Genomic DNA, 20,000 nt, shown 5'->3' with positions numbered 1-20,000 from the left:
GCTCTGAGATCTGACCCTGACTGCTCTGAGATCTGACCCCGACTGTTCTGAGATCTGACCCCGACTGCTCTGAGATCTGACCCTGACTGCTCTGAGATCTGACCCCACTGCTCTGAGATCTGACCCCGACTGCTCTGAGATCTGACCCCGACTGCTCTGAGATCTGACCCCGACTGCTCTGAGATCTGACCCCACTGCTCTGAGATCTGACCCCACTGCTCTGAGATCTGACCCTGACTGCTCTGAGATCTGACCCTGACTGCTCTGAGATCTGACCCCGACTGCTCTGAGATCTGACCCTGACTGCTCTGAGATCTGACCCCGACTGTTCTGAGATCTGACCCCGACTGCTCTGAGATCTGACCCCGACTGCTCTGAGATCTGACCCCACTGCTCTGAGATCTGACCCCGACTGCTCTGAGATCTGACCCTGACTGCTCTGAGATCTGACCCCGACTGCTCTGAGATCTGACCCCGACTGCTCTGAGATCTGACCCCGACTGCTCTGAGATCTGACCCCACTGCTCTGAGATCTGACCCCGACTGCTCTGAGATCTGACCCCGACTGCTCTGAGATCTGACCCCGACTGCTCTGAGATCTGACCCTGACTGCTCTGAGATCTGACCCCACTGCTCTGAGATCTGACCCCGACTGCTCTGAGATCTGACCCCGACTGCTCTGAGATCTGACCCTGACTGCTCTGAGATCTGACCCCACTGCTCTGAGATCTGACCCCGACTGCTCTGAGATCTGACCCCGACTGCTCTGAGATCTGACCCTGACTGCTCTGAGATCTGACCCCACTGCTCTGAGATCTGACCCCGACTGCTCTGAGATCTGACCCCGACTGCTCTGAGATCTGACCCTGACTGCTCTGAGATCTGACCCCGACTGTTCTGAGATCTGACCCCGACTGCTCTGAGATCTGACCCTGACTGCTCTGAGATCTGACCCCACTGCTCTGAGATCTGACCCCGACTGCTCTGAGATCTGACCCCGACTGCTCTGAGATCTGACCCCGACTGCTCTGAGATCTGACCCTGACTGCTCTGAGATCTGACCCCGACTGCTCTGAGATCTGACCCCGACTGCTCTGAGATCTGACCCCACTGCTCTGAGATCTGACCCCACTGCTCTGAGATCTGACCCTGACTGCTCTGAGATCTGACCCTGACTGCTCTGAGATCTGACCCCGACTGCTCTGAGATCTGACCCTGACTGCTCTGAGATCTGACCCCGACTGTTCTGAGATCTGACCCCGACTGCTCTGAGATCTGACCCTGACTGCTCTGAGATCTGACCCCACTGCTCTGAGATCTGACCCCGACTGCTCTGAGATCTGACCCCGACTGCTCTGAGATCTGACCCCACTGCTCTGAGATCTGACCCCACTGCTCTGAGATCTGACCCTGACTGCTCTGAGATCTGACCCCGACTGCTCTGAGATCTGACCCCACTGCTCTGAGATCTGACCCCACTGCTCTGAGATCTGACCCTGACTGCTCTGAGATCTGACCCTGACTGCTCTGAGATCTGACCCCGACTGCTCTGAGATCTTACCCCGACTGCTCTGAGATCTGACCCCGACTGCTCTGAGATCTGACCCTGACTGCTCTGAGATCTGACCCCGACTGCTCTGAGATCTGACCCCACTGCTCTGAGATCTGACCCCACTGCTCTGAGATCTGACCCTGACTGCTCTGAGATCTGACCCTGACTGCTCTGAGATCTGACCCCGACTGCTCTGAGATCTTACCCGACTGTTCTGAGATCTGACCCCGACTGTTCTGAGATCTGACCCCGACTGCTCTGAGATCTGACCCTGACTGCTCTGAGATCTGACCCCGACTGCTCTGAGATCTGACCCCACTGCTCTGAGATCTGACCCTGACTGCTCTGAGATCTGACCCCGACTGCTCTGAGATCTGACCCCGACTGCTCTGAGATCTGACCCCACTGCTCTGAGATCTGACCCTGACTGCTCTGAGATCTGACCCCGACTGCTCTGAGATCTGACCCCGACTGCTCTGAGATCTGACCCCGACTGCTCTGAGATCTGACCCTGACTGCTCTGAGATCTGACCCCACTGCTCTGAGATCTGACCCCGACTGCTCTGAGATCTGACCCCGACTGCTCTGAGATCTGACCCTGACTGCTCTGAGATCTGACCCTGACTGCTCTGAGATCTTACCCGACTGTTCTGAGATCTGACCCTGACTGCTCTGAGATCTGACCCCGACTGCTCTGAGATCTGACCCTGACTGCTCTGAGATCTGACCCCGACTGCTCTGAGATCTGACCCCACTGCTCTGAGATCTGACCCCACTGCTAGCGATGCTAGGGATTGTGGGTGTTCTGTCTGTGTGTGGGGGATACTGTGTTTCAGTGACTGGTTTCACTTCAGGCTTGTGGTGTCTCTGTTGTTTCCCAGCTGTCTTCATTTTGGGTTCTGAGTTTCAACATGTCAGAGTTTCCCCGGTCTGTCTTTGCACTTTTCGGTTTCTACCCAAAAGCGTGATCAGGGATGATACCACATGGGTGGCACAGTGTGACAGCTTCTTCAAACAGATCCCCCTCGAGCCGGCCCAACAGCTCCAACTCATAGAGGCATGGACTCCACGAGACCTCTGAGGGTGTCCTGCTGTGGTATCTGGAATACCAAGACTAATGTTAACAGTCAGAATCCTTTAAGTGGGCGGGGCCTCAATGAGCATCGATGAGCCTTGGGCACCCATGACCCTTTCGCCGGGTTCTCCGGACTAGAACATCACAGTTTGGTTCTTATCTTCTGCTTCATTACCTTCATCACCTTCAAAAACTGACTGTTCACCTGCTGCCTGAAAGATCCACCCCTCGACAGGAGACACTGAACCCAGACCATCAGTGCTCTTCACTTCCGCTGCATGTGGTACTAATGTTATGGCTGATCGGTGTGTTGGTCTTTGTTAGCCGGACCGCGGCGGTCCGTTACCTTCTGTTTGTCTGGGCTCGTTTGTTAGCTGATGTCTGCAGTCCACTTCATGGACTCACTTTCACATCCTGTCTCCAAGCTGGCTGTGTTACTCAGCACTTTCACTTCTCTGAAAGAAAGGCCTTCTCATCCTGGTGTTTGACTGAACACTTTATAATGGGAATCATTTGGAGTTTCTGGAAATGGGACCACCCTCCATGCCCCCTGCTCCACTGTCCTTCGTAAGATCCTACGTGGCCACCCTCCGAGTTTCTTGTTCCATTGACCTCCATTGAGTCTCAAGCACTTATGGCTTCAGGTCCTCGTCCCTTCAGCCCAAGTCTTTCTTCTCCCCCAGTTTCAGGTCTTGGGCGTCAGCCTCCCAAGATCCTCTTACTACGCCCTGCTCAATGTCACACTGCCGGCTACCTCCCAACTCTTCACGCCTCCGGGCTTCAATGGCCTGCATGGCAGTTCCCTTCACTCTGGCTCTCTGTTCTGCCCAGCCACTTCTCACATCTCTGTCCCTGCCTCCACCTCCACCTCCACCTTCCTCTGGGCTCTGCAGCAGCTTCCAAGGTGCGAAGTAGCGTTCCTTCCCTGTGAGCCATGCCTCCCTTGGCCACCCCTGCCGCTCTCATGCTGCTTTACCTCAGTCGCTGCCCTTTAGGACTTTTCTGCACCATCCTTAAATTGGTGCCTGCCCTGGGAGCCTCCGGATTGACTGCCCCTCTGACTTGTCCAGCGTCGGGGCACAGCACGATTTGGCATACACCCCTGGAATCTAAGACTCCCTGTGGGGGTCATGCTTGCTGCGCCTGGAGCTTTTCAGAGCTGTTGGCCTCTGTCATTGCCTCTGTTGGACTGCCGAGACTTCATCTGCTCTCATTTTGCCTTTGAGAACAGTTCCCCTTGCCTTGACAACTGAGCCGCCATCTGGGGTGAACTGGCCAACTACCGAGCCTTGGTTCCTCTCAAGGTTTCTTCCTATGTCCCAAGGTGCTTTCGCCTACCTCGGTTTCCCTCAGCTTGATCATTAGGGGCTCAAATTTGTATTACTCACCAGCTGCACAGTGTACTGCTAAATCCAAACACCACCTACAACCTGACCTACCGAACCTGTCCGACCTCATATACCTCCACTGCAAACCCTCTGAAGTTCTGTTTGCACTCAGTCGACTCAGCATAAGAGCAGAAGCCCCCTGAACCTCAGTCCAGAGTTCTGAGCTCTCGCCCCCCTCTGCAGTCTCTTCTAACCAACATATGCTGATGGCATTATTCCAAATAGGAAACCTATGAAGGAGCAGGTTCTTGTGTGTAGACGTCAGTGTTCTGTGTTATGCAGTGCTTCTATAGGTAGAACCCTGAGGACCATGCTGAAGGTCAGGTCTGAAAGCAGGTTAATGAGGTTATAAATAAGACACGAGGAGAGACAGGAGGATCTTATTCAGCTCAGTTTATTGGTTTCACTGGTTTCAGGGTGGGTCAGGAGAACAGTAGATGCTTCAGGCATTAGGAATGAGGTCCTTTCCGGTGTTGCCCTCCAAATGCCCCTGAACAAATTCTGCAGAACAGAGAGATGGTCAGACTCGTAGGTCTCATGTTAAAAATGTCTGTCATGTTTCACTGCCTAGAGGAAAGCTCCTTACCTGTCAGGAGAGCCTCGTCCAGCTTCCGAGCCAGCTGGTTCTGGTTCATGCGTCTGAGAGCTGTTGCAGTGACCGTTACTGCAGGTTTATCATCGTAGAATTGCATCAGTTGACTGATGGTTTCATCCAGAGAGACGCCCTCCACTTTGGCCTTTGCCATGGGGGGAAGCCCGTCCAGCACGCCTTGGACCAGGTGCCACTGGAACCTCTTCAGCTCATCAGCATTCAGGTTCTCCAGAGCTTTCAGGAGAATCTCCTGGACTCTAACTTTATTTGCCATCTAGACACTGGATGAGATAAAAATGTTATTTTTGGGGATTGAAAAAATTCAGAAGGAAAAATCTGCTGCCCCGGGCAGTTGGAGCAAAATCCTGGGGTGGATTTTCACTTTCTGGACCTGAATTGTCCATCTCTGTATATTGTAGCAAGGTTTAATAAAGCCACTCCAGAAAAGACGGCAGTTCTCTGTGTTTGTTACTAGTAAAACTAATAGAATATCGTGATGAGCTGTTGTGGTGGGTATTTCACAAAGCAGGAGTTCTTCACACAGAACATTCCCGCTGGATAATCTGAGAACTCTGAAAGGACTACTGAAAGGACTTGTACTGGGGGTCTCTGAGTGGAAAACAACACCACCTGTCCAGGATAAGGGTTCTCCAGGACCAGGGCTCGGAACCTGAGGTTTACATCTCCATCAAGGAGAAAAGGAGCCAAACCCTCTCCTAGTTCTTCTAACTAGCCCACTAGCAAGGACATCCAGCACCTTCTGAGTACCGGTATCAGTTCTAGGGTTCTGTAAAGACTGGAGAACAATGCTGAACAGAATCATGAAGGTCAGACAATGTCATCTCCTACCTTTCAGTGGTCCAACGCTCCAAGCTCAGGCAGAGATGGCGGTCTATCAGCTGCACCGCCTTACCAGGACTTATATAGCACTCACTAATGACATGCGTGACATCAGTAATATATGCAGAAATCTGCACCAGCCCTTATCATGATCTTGCTTTTCCACATCTCCAAATATGGACAAAAGTATTGGGACACCTGCTCCTTCACTGCTTCTTCTGAAATCAGCGGTATTAAAGAGCTGATCTTGCATATTGTTGGAGTAACTGTCTCTACTGTCCAGAGAAGAAGACTTTCCACTAGATTCTGGAGGAGCATTGCTGTGAGGATTTGATTGCATTCATCGTCCCGAACTCCCAAATTCATCCCATACACAGTTCTTCCACAGCTCAATGCTGGGGGGCTTTATTCCCCTCTAGTCCACGCCTGGCATTAGGCAGCATGGAGCCAAAAGGGTCCTGTTAATTAGTCCTATTCTATTGGCAATACTTCTTTACAGGGATTAGACAAGCTGTGTGTGTGCATCTGCACATCTGTCAGCAATGGGTGCAGCTTAAAGTAGCTGAATGCTTTATTAGAAGGGGTGTCCACAAACTTTTGGACATACAGTGTATTTATGTGCATTTATCTGTACTGACTGTTACTGCTGACAACTTCTGACCATTTCTTATTATTTTATTATGACACACACACACACACACACACAGACACTTTATAGTGTTTATATTTTATTGACGATTTCCTTTCATCTTGTGTAGAGCTGCATATTTTAATATTATTATTTGTTATTAATATTATGATAGAAAATGTGATTAAATTGAGATACAAAGGAATCAAAAAATCTGTTTGCGCTGATTAAGCAACTTTTATGTGTGTGTGTGTGTGTGTGCGCGCGCCTAGGACTCACATACTGCACACACACTAGTTTCAGTTCACACTTTGTTGTGTGTGTGAATACGTTGTGATCGAGTTAAAAGCTCACACCTCTTCACTCTTCTGAAAACACCACCACCACCATCATCACCACCATCATCACCGTCACCACCAGCAGCTCCCAGCTCAGACCAGCTCAGTCCAGCTCAGTCTGCACTCCCTCCGCTGGCTGTCTCAGCAGTCAGGCTGACCGCACTTCAGACCAGTTACTGTAAACTGGTGTTTTGGTGTTTTTTGGTTTGGGGGGATTTTTCCCAGTTTTCCTCCCAGTTTAGTCATTCCCAGACCCGCCCCCACTATCTGGAACCCTCCTATCAGATGATGCTAGCACTGCTGGGAGGATGCCACCCATGCCCACACTGCAGCAGAGCTAACTCTGCGCTGACAGCAGTTCTAGAAAAGCATCATTCTACTGAGGATGATTCCATTACTAAAAGCAGCACGAGGGGCAACATCCCATCTGCATCTGTTACAAGCAGATCTTGACCTCTCCAATATGGCGGACATGACTGAGGCTGAGCACCCAGAACAGCCACGGGTACTGAGACACGATCCTGAGAGGTTCTCCTGATTGGACCAGAGGTAACTCGCTCATTATTCAGCCGAATTCTGACCAGACTAGTTTAGTGCTGATCATCAGACCTTCCAGCTTGATGCTGTTTACTTCAGTACAACACCCTGGCTACCCCGACCTTGAGGTCAGACTGTCCGACTCATTCACTCGGCTTCACTCGGCCTTCCTTCCTTCCTTCTTACCTCATTTAGACCCACCTCGTTTCCAAGTAGAGAGATCAAAGGCCTTAGCAAAGCAACAGCCTAGCCGTTACACAGCAACCACCTTAGCATAGCAACCATTGGACATGGCATTCTAACAATCACCTAGCAACCACCTGGGACAGCATAGCAACTGCATGTAAAAACATGGCAACCACCTGGGAGGCCATAGGTCTGATTGCGTATGTTAATGGTCTTTTGCAGCTTCTGGACATGGGATATCAGGTCCAGCAAGTAATGAAATCCACCCCAGGACTTTGTTCCAGCCGCCTGAGCAGCGAGGCTGCAGCAGGAACAAAGTCCGGGGGCGGATTCTTACTTGCTGGACCAGCCTGGCTTGCTTAACTGCGCTGCCCGGGCGGTTGGAGGCAGTTGTTCAGCCCCGTCCATGGTCATGTCCAACTCTGGCAACTCCTCAACCTATTGGTCACTGGCCCTGCCTCCTGTACAGACCTGCAGCGGGTCAGACTCTTTGGATGCCTGATGTTATTGGGTATATTCAGTTATCCTGTAAACCGGTTCCCTGGCAGTGGTGGACAGACAGAACGTGACCAGACAGACGTCAGTGGTCTAGAGGAGTGTGTTCACACACTGCAGCTCTTGCGAGTTGCTCAGCGTGACCTGAAACCGAGGCGTACGTGCAGTGTGGTGAGTGGTGAACTCCCCGGGTCGCTTCACGGCAGTCAGCACAAACACATCGTCTTCTTTTACTTTCAGATTTGCTCCTCGTCTTGGGGCTCAGCGTCCTCACTGCCTGTCTGAAGCCGCCCGGAGAAGGTTCCTTTCGTTTCCGTGGGGTCTTTTAGCAGATCGCTAAGCTAGTTTTGCTCTGTATTTACGGCCTGATTGGACCATAGGTGAAGGTCAAGCACTATCAATAATCTCCATCCCTGTGGTCAGCTCAGAGGCAGGTTAGCAAACCTGGCTGGAGTAACTCATGCTAAGTGTGTCTGGTGTCTGCAGGACAAAAGTATGGGGACACCCGCGCAGTAATTGCTCCTTCTGAAATCAGGACTCAGACGCTGCTGGACTGGAGAGAATTAGACTGCAGAGTTTTATTGAGCTGTTTAAGCAATCAACCAGGCCAAACAATCAACCAGGCCATAGACATTTACACCACCTTTCTGTCTACACCCGTCTATACCCGTCTATACCTGTACACATCAGTTTACATCTGTCTATATCTACCTACATCTGTCTATATCTGTCTATATCTACCTGTCTACATCTGTCTATATCTACCTACATCTGTCTACATCTACCTATATCTGTCTACATCTGCCTATATCTACCTATATCTGTCTACATCTGCCTATATCTACCTACATCTGTCTACATCTGTCTATATCTACCTACATCTGTCTACATCTGTCTATATCTACCTATCTGTCTATATCTACCTACATCTGTCTACATCTGTCTATATCTACCTATCTGTCTACATCTACCTACATCTGCCTATATCTACCTACATCTGTCTACATCTGTTTATATCCATCTACATCTGCCTATATCTACCTACATCTGTCTACATCTGTCTATATCTACCTACATCTGTCTACATCTACCTATATCTGTCTACATCTGCCTATATCTACCTATATCTGTCTACATCTGCCTATATCTACCTACATCTGTCTACATCTGTCTATATCTACCTACATCTGTCTACATCTGTCTATATCTACCTATCTGTCTATATCTACCTACATCTGTCTACATCTGTCTATATCTACCTACATCTGCCTATATCTACCTACATCTGTCTATATCTACCTACATCTGCCTATATCTACCTACATCTGTCTACATCTGTCTATATCTACCTACATCTGCCTATATCTACCTATATCTGTCTACATCTGTTTATATCCATCTACATCTGCCTATATCTACCTATATCTGTCTACATCTGCCTATATCTACCTACATCTGTCTACATCTGTTTATATCCATCTACATCTGTCTACATCTGTCTATATCTGTTTATATCCATCTACATCTGTCTACATCTGTCTATATCTGTCTATATCTACCTACATCTGCCTATATCTACCTACATCTGTCTACATCTGTTTATATCCATCTACATCTGTCTACATCTGTCTATATCTGTCTATATCTACCTACATCTGCCTATATCTGCCTATATCTACCTATATCTGTCTACATCTGTCTACATCTGCCTATATCTACCTACATCTGTCTACATCTGTCTACATCTATCTATATCTGTCTACGTCTGTCTACACCTGTCTACACCTGTCTACATCTGTCTACACCGGTCTATATCAGGCCTGAATTCTAGATTTAATATCAGTTAATGATTAAAGACAGAGATAGGTTCAGATCACCGACTGATTGATTGGTTCCAGCAGAGAAAACAGAGAGATTAAATGATGGTGATCTGAATCCAGAACCCCCAGATCAGGTTCTGATGAGTTCCAGCTTCCTGAACAGATCCTGCAGACAGAACATGGAGAACAGTGATGTCAGGAAAGGGAAAACTATACAGTTAATAAATAATCAGAAGGCTTTAGTGAAGACCCCTGAGGACCACCAAGGTGTGGTATAGAATACCTACATGGCTCCACGCCGACGCCCCAGGCGATGACGTCCTGACAGATTTCGACTTTGTTGATCTTGGTGAAGTCAAACTGTCTGTATTTGAAGTCCAGCAGGTGGAACCCATTGACTTGCACTTTGAACTCCTTGTTGGTGCACAAGATCTTCACCTGTGAATGAGAACCTAATCAGTGGAACCCAGTTCTCTAAAAGGAGAGCGCTGAACCTGCCAGGTTACACACATACTAAATTCCTGACTCTTCTTCTGAGATTACGAAGCCCATCAGATGCAGGTGCGGCTATTATTACAGGTGTTCTGGCAGGTAGGTCAGGTAGAACCTAAAGCTGGATGGAATCTCTACACTCTCCACTCACCAGGAAAGGTTTTCCACGTGCAAATGGGAAGGAAGGGGTTTCTGTTTCCTCAGAGCCCCACTGGTTGCAGATGAAGCTGTTCCTCACAATCCAGTGTTTCCCATCATCAGAGAAGTGTGGTTTGAAATGGAAGAGTACGTCATTGTCCTTCATCACATCAATGGTGAACCTGAAGGAGCAGAAATGGTGGTTTTCAGTAAACAGCTTCAGAGGAAATGAAATACAGCTGCCTGTGCAGGACTGTTCTTACACTTTAGCATTGGGCTTGACGTGTCCAGGGATGGTGATGGACATGTTCTCAGAGATGACATCATTCAGGACATGTGCAGATGGTGCAGTCATCCACAGAGGCACTGGAAAGGAAAGCCTGGGGTTACCAGTAGGACAGGTTTGTGGTCACCTTTTATGTGATCAATTCAAAAATTGTGGGCATGTTCTCGAAATTAGAAATCCACCCACTTTAGACTCTGCTGCACCACCATACTTCACTCAGAGAAGGTTCATACTTCTCTTAATGCAGGATCAGGGGTCAGGATATAAAGGTGCTGTGTAGAAGTACGTACCCGGATCGATGCTCACACCCGTAACGAAGACGTCTCGTTTAACCGTGAGTTTTCTTATCTGAGTGAAGTTCTTGATGCGGTGGGAGTAACTCAGCAGATACTTCTTATCAACCTCCACTCTGAACTCAGAATCGGTGCACAGAATCTTCACCTGAAACACAGACAGAGTTCACTTCCTGAACTGGACAGGGTCTGAATGTGGGTTCCTCACCCCCAGAACAGAGTCTGTACTCAACTCTCACCTCAAAAGGTTTCCCAGGTGTGAAAGGAAAGGAGGACAGTTTTCTTTCCTCGGTTCCCCAACTATATCTAATCTTACTGTTCCTCATGATCACCTTCTTCCCATTCTCGTTGAATCGGGGGTTGAAATGAAAAGCTACATCATTGTCTTTGTAGAGGTTGATGTGAAACCTACAGGAAGAGAGAGCTTGAGATTTAAGTTAAATTCCAGATGCTAAAAAGGCTTAGAAGAGTGAAACTGCTGTGGAACATATCAAGATACTGGAGATGCTTGCTCTGTTCTAATGGTCTAAAGGTGATCTTGCCATCTCCTTCGAAAACCTCCTGGTCACTCTAGCTCCAGTACTCTACAACATTCAGAGACTTCAACCCTTCCCTATAGGGAGATCATCTAGGTGCTCCTTCAGTTCCTCATCATCACAAGGTTTCATTACTACTCCTTCCTTCCTCTGGCATACAAAGCCAAGACTGGACCAGCCCCTCCCTACCTGATGGTAAAACACTGTTCAGTACCAAGAGCCCTTTTCAGCTTCAAGCATAGCTCGACTCGCCCCAACATCCAGACAAACGTTTTGACTCTTGAACCTGAATGTCTTAGGCCGCGGTCTCTGACAGTCAGTGTAGTGTAGGTTCTGTATCTAGCTGTATATTCTGTAGGTGGGTGTCAGAATTGGGCAGTATCTAAGACTAGAGGGATCTATGGACTCTAGTCTGTTCACACTGCTTAGTGAGATCTTCTGATTGGACAGTGAAGCTCTTCTGAAAGTCACTAAATGCCATAAATGTAAATGTCTTACCGCTCAGCATTTAGTTTGACCTGTCCTTGGATGGTGATCACTGTTTGGTTCTTGAGTCCATCGTACAGAATCTGTTGAAATGGAACCGCTGGTTGAAGAGATCCTAGACAGGAAAGCATGAAGAAGGTAGAAGAGAGTGAAATGAACAAATGAGGTCTTCTTCTTCTTCTTCTTCTTTTTGCTCAGTGTGAAACCTGGGTAGTCGGTGGCACTGACAGGCCTTTAATCGTTATGGTTCTTAATGGTTTCTGAAGGTATTTGAATGTATCTGCACCATTACCTTTTATTCCCGCCAGGCTCTGAGCCAGATGTTTGTGGTCCATGATCCTCAGGGCTGTCTCACAGATCTCAACAGCATATTTTCCTTTATAGACCTGAAGCACCTGACTGACAGTGGCCTGCACAGTGGCATGCTGCAGTTTGCATTCTGGTATGGTAGGACAGTTGTCCACCACCCCCTGCACCAGGTGCGTCTGAAATCTCGCCAGATCCTCAGCATTCAGGTTCTCCAGAACATTCTGAAGAAGCTCACAGAGTTTGGTTTCTTCAGCCATTTGGATTCTGGATGCAAGAAAATCCATAATATTATTTAATACAATATACAATATTAATTTCCTTTCATCAATAAGATTCATTACTCCAATTACAGATCAGTACTCTCTACTGGGTCATTCAACACCAGCTCACCCCACATCAGGCAGCTCACACCTTGGGCTTCCTATTAGTAGATCAGGGAAATTGGCTAAACATGCTGGACTCCAGCCCCTGTTGCCCCTGTTACCCCTGCTCTAGAGCCCCTACAGTATTCCCTACATTACACCCTACAATACACCCTATAGTACACCCTACATTACACCCTACATTACACTCTACAGTACACCCTACAGTATTCCCTACATTACACCCTACAATACACCCTATAGTATTCCCTACATTACACCCTACAGTACTCCCTACATTACACCCTACAGTATTCCCTACATTACACCCTATAGTATTCCCTACATTACACACATTACACCCTACAGTATTCCCTACATTACACCCTACAGTATTCCCTACATTACACCCTATAGTATTCCCTACATTACACACATTACACCCTACAGTATTCCCTACATTACACCCTACAGTATTCCCTACAATACACCCTATAGTATTCCCTACATTACACCCTACAGTACACCCTACATTAAACCCTACATTACACACTACATTACACCCTATGGTACTCCTACATTACACATTACAGTACACCCTACAGTATTCCCTACATTACACACTACCGTACACCCTACAGCACTCCCTAAATTACACTCACATTACACCCTGCAGTATTCCCTACATTGCACCCTATAGTATTCCCTATATTACACACTACATTACACACTACAGTACTCCCTACATTACACCCTACATTACACCCTACAGTATTCCCTACATTACACCCTATAGTACACCCTACAGTACTCCCTACATTACACTCTACATTACACTCTACAGTACACCCTACAGTACTCCATACAGTACACCCTACAGTACACCCTACATTACACCCTACAGTATTCCCTACATTACACTCTACATTACACTCTACAGTACACCCTACAGTACTCCGTACAGTACACCCTACAGTACACCCTACAGTATTATCTACATTACACCCTACATTACACCCTATGGTATTCCCTACATTACACCCTACATTACACCCTACAGTACTCCCTACAGTACTCCCTACATTACACACTACATTACACTCTACAGTACAACCTACAGTACTCCGTACAGTACACCCTACAGTACACCCTACAGTATTATCTACATTACACCCTACATTACACCCTATGGTATTCCCTACATTACACACTACATTACACCCTACAGTACTCCCTACAGTACTCCCTACATTACACCCTACAGTACACCCCACAGTACTCCCTACAGTACACCCTACATTATTCCCTACATTACACCCTACATTACACCCTACAGTACACCCTACATTATTCCCTACATTACACCCTACAGTACACCCTACATTATTCCCTACATTACACACTACAGTACTCCCTACATTACACCCTACAGTACACCCTATAGAATTCTCTACATTACACCCTACAGTACTCCCTACATTACACACTACCGTACACCCTATAGTACACACTACAGTACTCCCTACATTACACCCTACAGTACTCCCTACATTACACCCTACAGTACACCCTACAGTACACCATACAGGATTCCCTACATTACACCCTACATTACACCCTATAGTATTCCCTACATTACATCCTACATTACACACTACATTACACTTCACAATATACCCTACATTACACCCTACATTACACCCCATAGTATTCCCTACATTACATCCTACATTACACCCTACAGTACACCATACAGGATTCCCTACATTACACCCTACATTACACCCTACATTACACCCTACAGTACACCATACAGGATTCCCTACATTACACCCTACATTACACCCTATAGTATTCCCTACATTACATCCTACATTACACACTACATTACACTCCACAATATACCCTACATTACACCCTACATTACACCCCATAGTATTCCCTACATTACATCCTACATTACACACTACATTACACTCCACAATATACCCTACATTACACACTACATTACACCCTATAGTATTCCCTACATTACACCCTACATTACACCCTACATTACACCCTACATTACACTCCACAGTACACCCTACATTACATCCTACAGTACACCCTACATTACACCATACATTATTCCCTACATTACACCCTACATTACACATTACATTACACACTACATTACATCCTACAGTACACCCTACATTACACCATACATTACACCCTACATTACACCCTATAGTATTCCCTACATTACATCCTACATTACACACTACATTACACTCCACAATATACCCTACATTACACCCTACATTACACCCCATAGTATTCCCTACATTACATCCTACATTACACACTACATTACACTCCACAATATACCCTACATTACACACTACATTACACCCTATAGTATTCCCTACATTACACCCTACATTACACCCTACATTACACCCTACATTACACTCCACAGTACACCCTACATTACATCCTACAGTACACCCTACATTACACCATACATTATTCCCTACATTACACCCTACATTACACATTACATTACACACTACATTACATCCTACAGTACACCCTACATTACACCATACATTATTCCCTACATTACACCCTACATTACACATTACAGTACTCCCTACATTACACCCTACAGTACACCCTACATTATTCCCTACAGTACACCCTACATTACACCATACATTATTCCCTACATTACACCCTACATTACACATTACATTACACACTACATTACATCCTACAGTACACCCTACATTACACCATACATTATTCCCTACATTACACCCTGCATTACACATTACATTACACACTACATTACATCCTACAGTACACCCTACATTACACCATACATTATTCCCTACATTACACCCTACATTACACATTACATTACACACTACATTACATCCTACAGTACACCCTACAGTACACCCTACAGTACACCCTACAGTACACCCTACAGTACACCCTACAGTACACCCTACATTACATCCTACAGCACACCCTACATCACACCCTACAGTATTCCCTACAGTACACCCTACAGTACACCCTACATTACACCCTGCAGTACACCCTACAGTACACCCTACATTACATCCTACAGCACACCCTACATTACACCCTACATTACACTCCACAGTACACCCTACATTACATCCTACAGTACACCCTACATTACACCATACATTATTCCCTACATTACACCCTACATTACACATTACATTACACACTACATTACATCCTACAGTACACCCTACAGTACACCCTACAGTACACCCTACAGTACACCCTACATTACATCCTACAGCACACCCTACATTACACCCTACATTACACTCCACAGTACACCCTACATTACATCCTACAGTACACCCTACATTACACCATACATTATTCCCTACATTACACCCTACATTACACATTACATTACACACTACATTACATCCTACAGCACACCCTACATTACACCCTACAGTACACCCTACAGTACACCCTACAGTATTCCCTACAGTACACCCTACAGTACACCCTACATTACACCCTGCAGTACACCCTACAGTACACCCTACATTACATCCTACAGCACACCCTACATCACACCCTACAGTATTCCCTACAGTACACCCTACAGTACACCCTACATTACACCCTACAGTACTCCCTACATTACACCCTACAGTACACCCTACAGTACGTTACACAACACTGACTTGCCCAGGATTCCAACACAACAGTTTTAAACTGGGTATCCTGAGTGTCCTGGGAAGCCTAATGTCTGTGGATATGATGCGATATGGAGGCTAAGACTCTGGATTCAGTAGCAGGAGTGTCTGAAACAGCAGCTCTGAGAAGGTCTTACCTTGCAGCGGACAGGGTTTGCTTGGTAGGAGTGTGATGGTGATGATGATGATGATGATGGTGGTGGTGAGGTTTCAGCAGTGTGTCTGAGCAGGATTTATATAGAGCTTTTCTGTGTTTACATAATAAAATCAGCAGTGCCCATGTCTGCGCTGTCCCTCCCTCACTAATTTGGTTAACTCACAGGTCCAGTTTCACCTCCCTGTGTGGACACATGCTGCTACACCGATGTCTTTCCATTCCAGTTCATTCGGGCGGTCACACTCCTGTCCAGTCGTATTGATTGTAGGACTGTGAGTCCAGCTCACAAAGCCTCATCTCTGTATGATGAGCGTTTCCTGGGGGCTTAGACACATCTACAGACACTACAGTGTACACTGGCATATCCACATTTGATCAAGCCACTATCTTTAAAGGGCTGTGGACGCCATGAATCCAAAATGTTATACTTTCCCCTAAAAACAAGATCAGTGATGGACTGTCCTTAGATTGAGCAGAGGTAAGCGTTTCCTCTAAGATTACTCCATTTGTCCTTGTGCCTGTTGATTGGCCTTCTTGATAAAACATCTTCTGAATTCAGCTGTTATTCACAGAGTTCAGGTTCAGGGTTATTACTTTTGTAAGATTAAAGTTATTTCTGTGACCATTGTGAGATTATCCTTCATTAGCCGAGGGTTACGTGTGTAAATACAACTAAAGCAACTGGAGCCACTGGACTCCTAAAATATGCTGCATTAATCGCTGAACGTCCCAGGTGCATTACATGTACCAAAAGGTATACGGAGTAATTCACACAATCTTTAAACCAATAAAAGAGTGTGAACTCCGCTTTCTCAGAATCATAATATCCTCCCCAGTGAATTCACTGTTCTATAATAACACCTCCTCATTTGTTTCTCTGCAGTGATAAACAAAACAGAAACAGTATGGATTATAAAGCGTGGCCACAATTTTACATAAAGGACCTTTACTCCTTCACTGACGCTCAGCTTAACTAGAGTCTTTAGTCTGATTCTGAGGAAGCAGATGTCATAAAATGCTTGAATGAGGTTTTTTATTGGTTTAAATGAGGTGACTCAAGGCCACATATTTACATCGGTTAAAGGCTGTTATTCTTTCACACTCAACCTTATTTTTTGTTACCTTTACTGAACAACAGTAATAATGTCTGGAACAAAGACTAATGTTTCCCTCATTCTGCTTCACAGTTCCACCATTTCAAATCCAACCAATCAGACGGGATTAAACTCCACTTTCCAGACTTCAATGTAATGGTATTTGATACTTTTCAGTTTCAGTGTGTTGACATTAGTTCTTTAGTTTACAGAGGCACCACCAGGAGTCCCCTGCGAGTTCCATAAGGAGACCCTGCCAGTGAGAAGTCCCCCACTAGTGAGGAGATCCCATCCCATGAGAGACCCTCTTCAGTGAGAAGACCTTCACCAGTGAGAAGAACTTTGTCAGTGAGAAGACCTTCGTCAGTGAGAAGACCTTCACCAGTGAGAAGACCTTCGTCAGTGAGAAGACCTTCACCAGTGAGAAGACCTTCGTCAGTGAGAAGACCTTCGTCAGTGAGAAGACCTTCACCAGTGAGAAGACCTTCACCAGTTTATAGTGTGATGTACTGAATTACACTGCAGTAACTGGAGTGTAGTTTATACTGAATTACACTGCAGTAACTGGAGTGTAGTTTATAGTGTGATGTACTGAATTACACTGCAGTAACTGGAGTGTAGTTTATACTGAATTACACTGCAGTAACTGGAGTGTAGTTTATAGTGTGATGTACTGAAATACACTGCAGTAACTGGAGTGTAGTTTATACTCAATTACACTGCAGTAACTGGAGTGTAGTTTATAGTGTGATGTACTGAAATACACTGCAGTAACTGGAGTGTAGTTTATACTGAATTACAGTGTAATAACTTCAGTTAGTGTAATTCAGTATATCACAGTACACACTCCATCCTGCTTCACACACACACACACACACACACACACACACACACACACTGCCTGTATTGTTCTCATTGGCTACACCTGTTACAGACTGAATAAATCCTCACTGAGACTGAACTCCTACTGCAACTCCCTGCTGTGTGCGTGTGTGCGCGTATGTGTGTGTATGTGCGTGTGTGTGTGTGCCTGTGTATGTGCGTGGGTGTGTGTGTGCCTGTGTATGTGCATGTGTGTGTGTGTGTGTGCGTGTGTATGTGCGTATGTGCGTGTGTGCGTGTGTGCGCGTATGTGTGTGTATGTGCGTGGGTGTGTGTGTGCCTGTGTATGTGCATGTGTGTGTGTGTGTGTGTGTGACTGAGTGTGTGACTGAGTGTGTGTGTGTGTGACTGAGTGTGTGACTGAGTGTGTGTGTGTGTGACTGAGTGTGTGTGTTTGTGTGTGTGACTGAGTGTGTGTGTGTGTGCGTGTGTAATTGAATGGGCATATGGACGATGAGTTAGTAACCTACAAATAAAAGAGCTCTCTCTTACACACACACACACACACACACACACAGGCCTGAGGGCTGACCGGTGGTGTCTATTGTTTGAGTACAGATGAGACCCTGTTTGTGTGAGTGTGTGTGACTGAGTGTGTGTGTTTGTGTGTGGGACTGAGTGTGTGTGTGTGTGTGACTGAGTGTGTGTGTGTGTGACTGAGTGTGTGACTGAGTGTGTGTGTTTGTGTGTGGGACTGAGTGTGTGTGTGTGTGTGTGTGGGACTGAGTGTGTGTGTTTGTGTGTGGGACTGAGTGTGTGTGTGTGTGTGTGTGGGACTGAGTGTGTGCGTGTGAGACTGAGTGTGTGTGTTTGTGTGTGTGACTGAGTGTGTGTGTGTGTGTGACTGAGTGTGTGTGTGTGTGACTGAGTGTGTGACTCAGTGTGTGTGTTTGTGTGTGTGACTGAGTGTGTGTGTGTGACTGAGTGTGTGTGTGTGTGTGACTGTGTGTGTGTGTGTGTGTGACTGAGTGTGTGTGGGACTGAGTGTGTTTGTGTGTGTGTGACTGAGTGTGTGTGTGTGACTGAGTGTGTGTGTGTGTGACTGAGTGTGTGACTGAGTGTGTGTGTTTGTGTGTGTGACTGAGTGTGTGTGTGTGTGTGACTGAGTGTGTGTGTGTGTGACTGAGTGTGTGACTGAGTGTGTGTGTTTGTGTGTGTGACTGAGTGTGTGTGTGTGTGTGTGTGACTGAGTGTGTGTGTGTGTGTGACTGAGTGTGTGTAGTTTAGCAAAGCTAAATATGGATATGTTTCAGTCTGCAGTGTAAAGGTAGTGGATATGTTTCAGTCTGCAGTGTAAAGGTAGTGGATATGTTTCAGTCTGCAGTGTAAAGGTTGTGGATATGTTTCAGACTGCAGTGTAAAGGTTGTGGATGTTTGAGACTGCAGTGTAAAGGTTGTGGATGTTTCAGTCTGCAGTGTAAAAGTTGTGGATATGTTTCAGTCTGCAGTGTAAAAGTTGTGGATATGTTTCAGTCTGCAGTGTAAAGGTTGTGGATATGTTTCAGTCTGCAGTGTAAAGGTTGTGGATATGTTTCAGACTGCAGTGTAAAGGTTGTGGATATGTGTCAGACTGCAGTGTAAAGGTTGTGGATATGTTTCAGTCTGCAGTGTAAAGGTTGTGGATGTTTCAGTCTGCAGTGTAAAAGTTGTGGATATGTTTCAGTCTGCAGTGTAAAGGTTGTGGATATGTTTCAGACTGCAGTGTAAAGGTTGTGGATATGTGTCAGACTGCAGTGTAAAGGTTGTGGATATGTTTCAGTCTGCAGTGTAA

General features: G+C 46.4%; 2 protein-coding genes across 2 annotated transcripts; both read right to left on the bottom strand.

Annotated features, from left to right (window-relative positions):
- Positions 1-4,393: 4,393 nt before the first annotated feature.
- Positions 4,394-5,496, bottom strand: LOC140548782 (caspase b-like). The gene is made up of 3 exons (XM_072671937.1): positions 5,457-5,496; positions 4,602-4,888; positions 4,394-4,516 (listed from the first exon to the last, which is right to left on the bottom strand). The coding sequence occupies exons 2-3, from the start codon at positions 4,879-4,881 to the stop codon at positions 4,458-4,460; spliced, it is 339 nt and encodes a 112-aa protein (XP_072528038.1). The 5' UTR covers positions 4,882-4,888; positions 5,457-5,496; the 3' UTR covers positions 4,394-4,457.
- Positions 5,497-8,182: 2,686 nt separating this feature from the next.
- Positions 8,183-16,288, bottom strand: LOC140548781 (galectin-8-like). The gene is made up of 9 exons (XM_072671936.1): positions 16,234-16,288; positions 11,975-12,255; positions 11,695-11,797; positions 10,900-11,068; positions 10,658-10,808; positions 10,345-10,447; positions 10,095-10,263; positions 9,739-9,889; positions 8,183-9,617 (listed from the first exon to the last, which is right to left on the bottom strand). Coding segments are annotated over exons 2-9 (1,122 nt in total). The 5' UTR covers positions 12,249-12,255; positions 16,234-16,288; the 3' UTR covers positions 8,183-9,615.
- Positions 16,289-20,000: the final 3,712 nt, after the last annotated feature.

Source organism: Salminus brasiliensis, assembly GCF_030463535.1.
Source record: "Salminus brasiliensis chromosome 20 unlocalized genomic scaffold, fSalBra1.hap2 SUPER_20_unloc_4, whole genome shotgun sequence".
Taxonomy (NCBI): domain Eukaryota; kingdom Metazoa; phylum Chordata; class Actinopteri; order Characiformes; family Bryconidae; genus Salminus; species Salminus brasiliensis.
The sequence above is the reverse complement of the archived record's forward strand: the minus strand, read 5'-3'. Positions and strand labels throughout refer to the sequence as shown.

Coding starts and splice junctions, on each gene's coding strand:
- LOC140548782 (XM_072671937.1), bottom strand. CDS start 4,881: ATGGCAAATAAAGTTAGAGTCCAGGAGATTCTCCTGAAAGCTCTGGAG. Junction 4,517..4,601: donor GGACGAGGCTCTCCTGACAG/GTAAGGAGCTTT, acceptor TCTGTTCTGCAG/AATTTGTTCAGGGGCATTTG.
- LOC140548781 (XM_072671936.1), bottom strand. CDS start 12,248: ATGGCTGAAGAAACCAAACTCTGTGAGCTTCTTCAGAATGTTCTGGAG. Junction 11,069..11,694: donor GTCAAACTAAATGCTGAGCG/GTAAGACATTTA, acceptor CTCTTCCTGTAG/GTTTCACATCAACCTCTACA. Junction 9,890..10,094: donor CACGTGGAAAACCTTTCCTG/GTGAGTGGAGAG, acceptor TCTCATTCACAG/GTGAAGATCTTGTGCACCAA.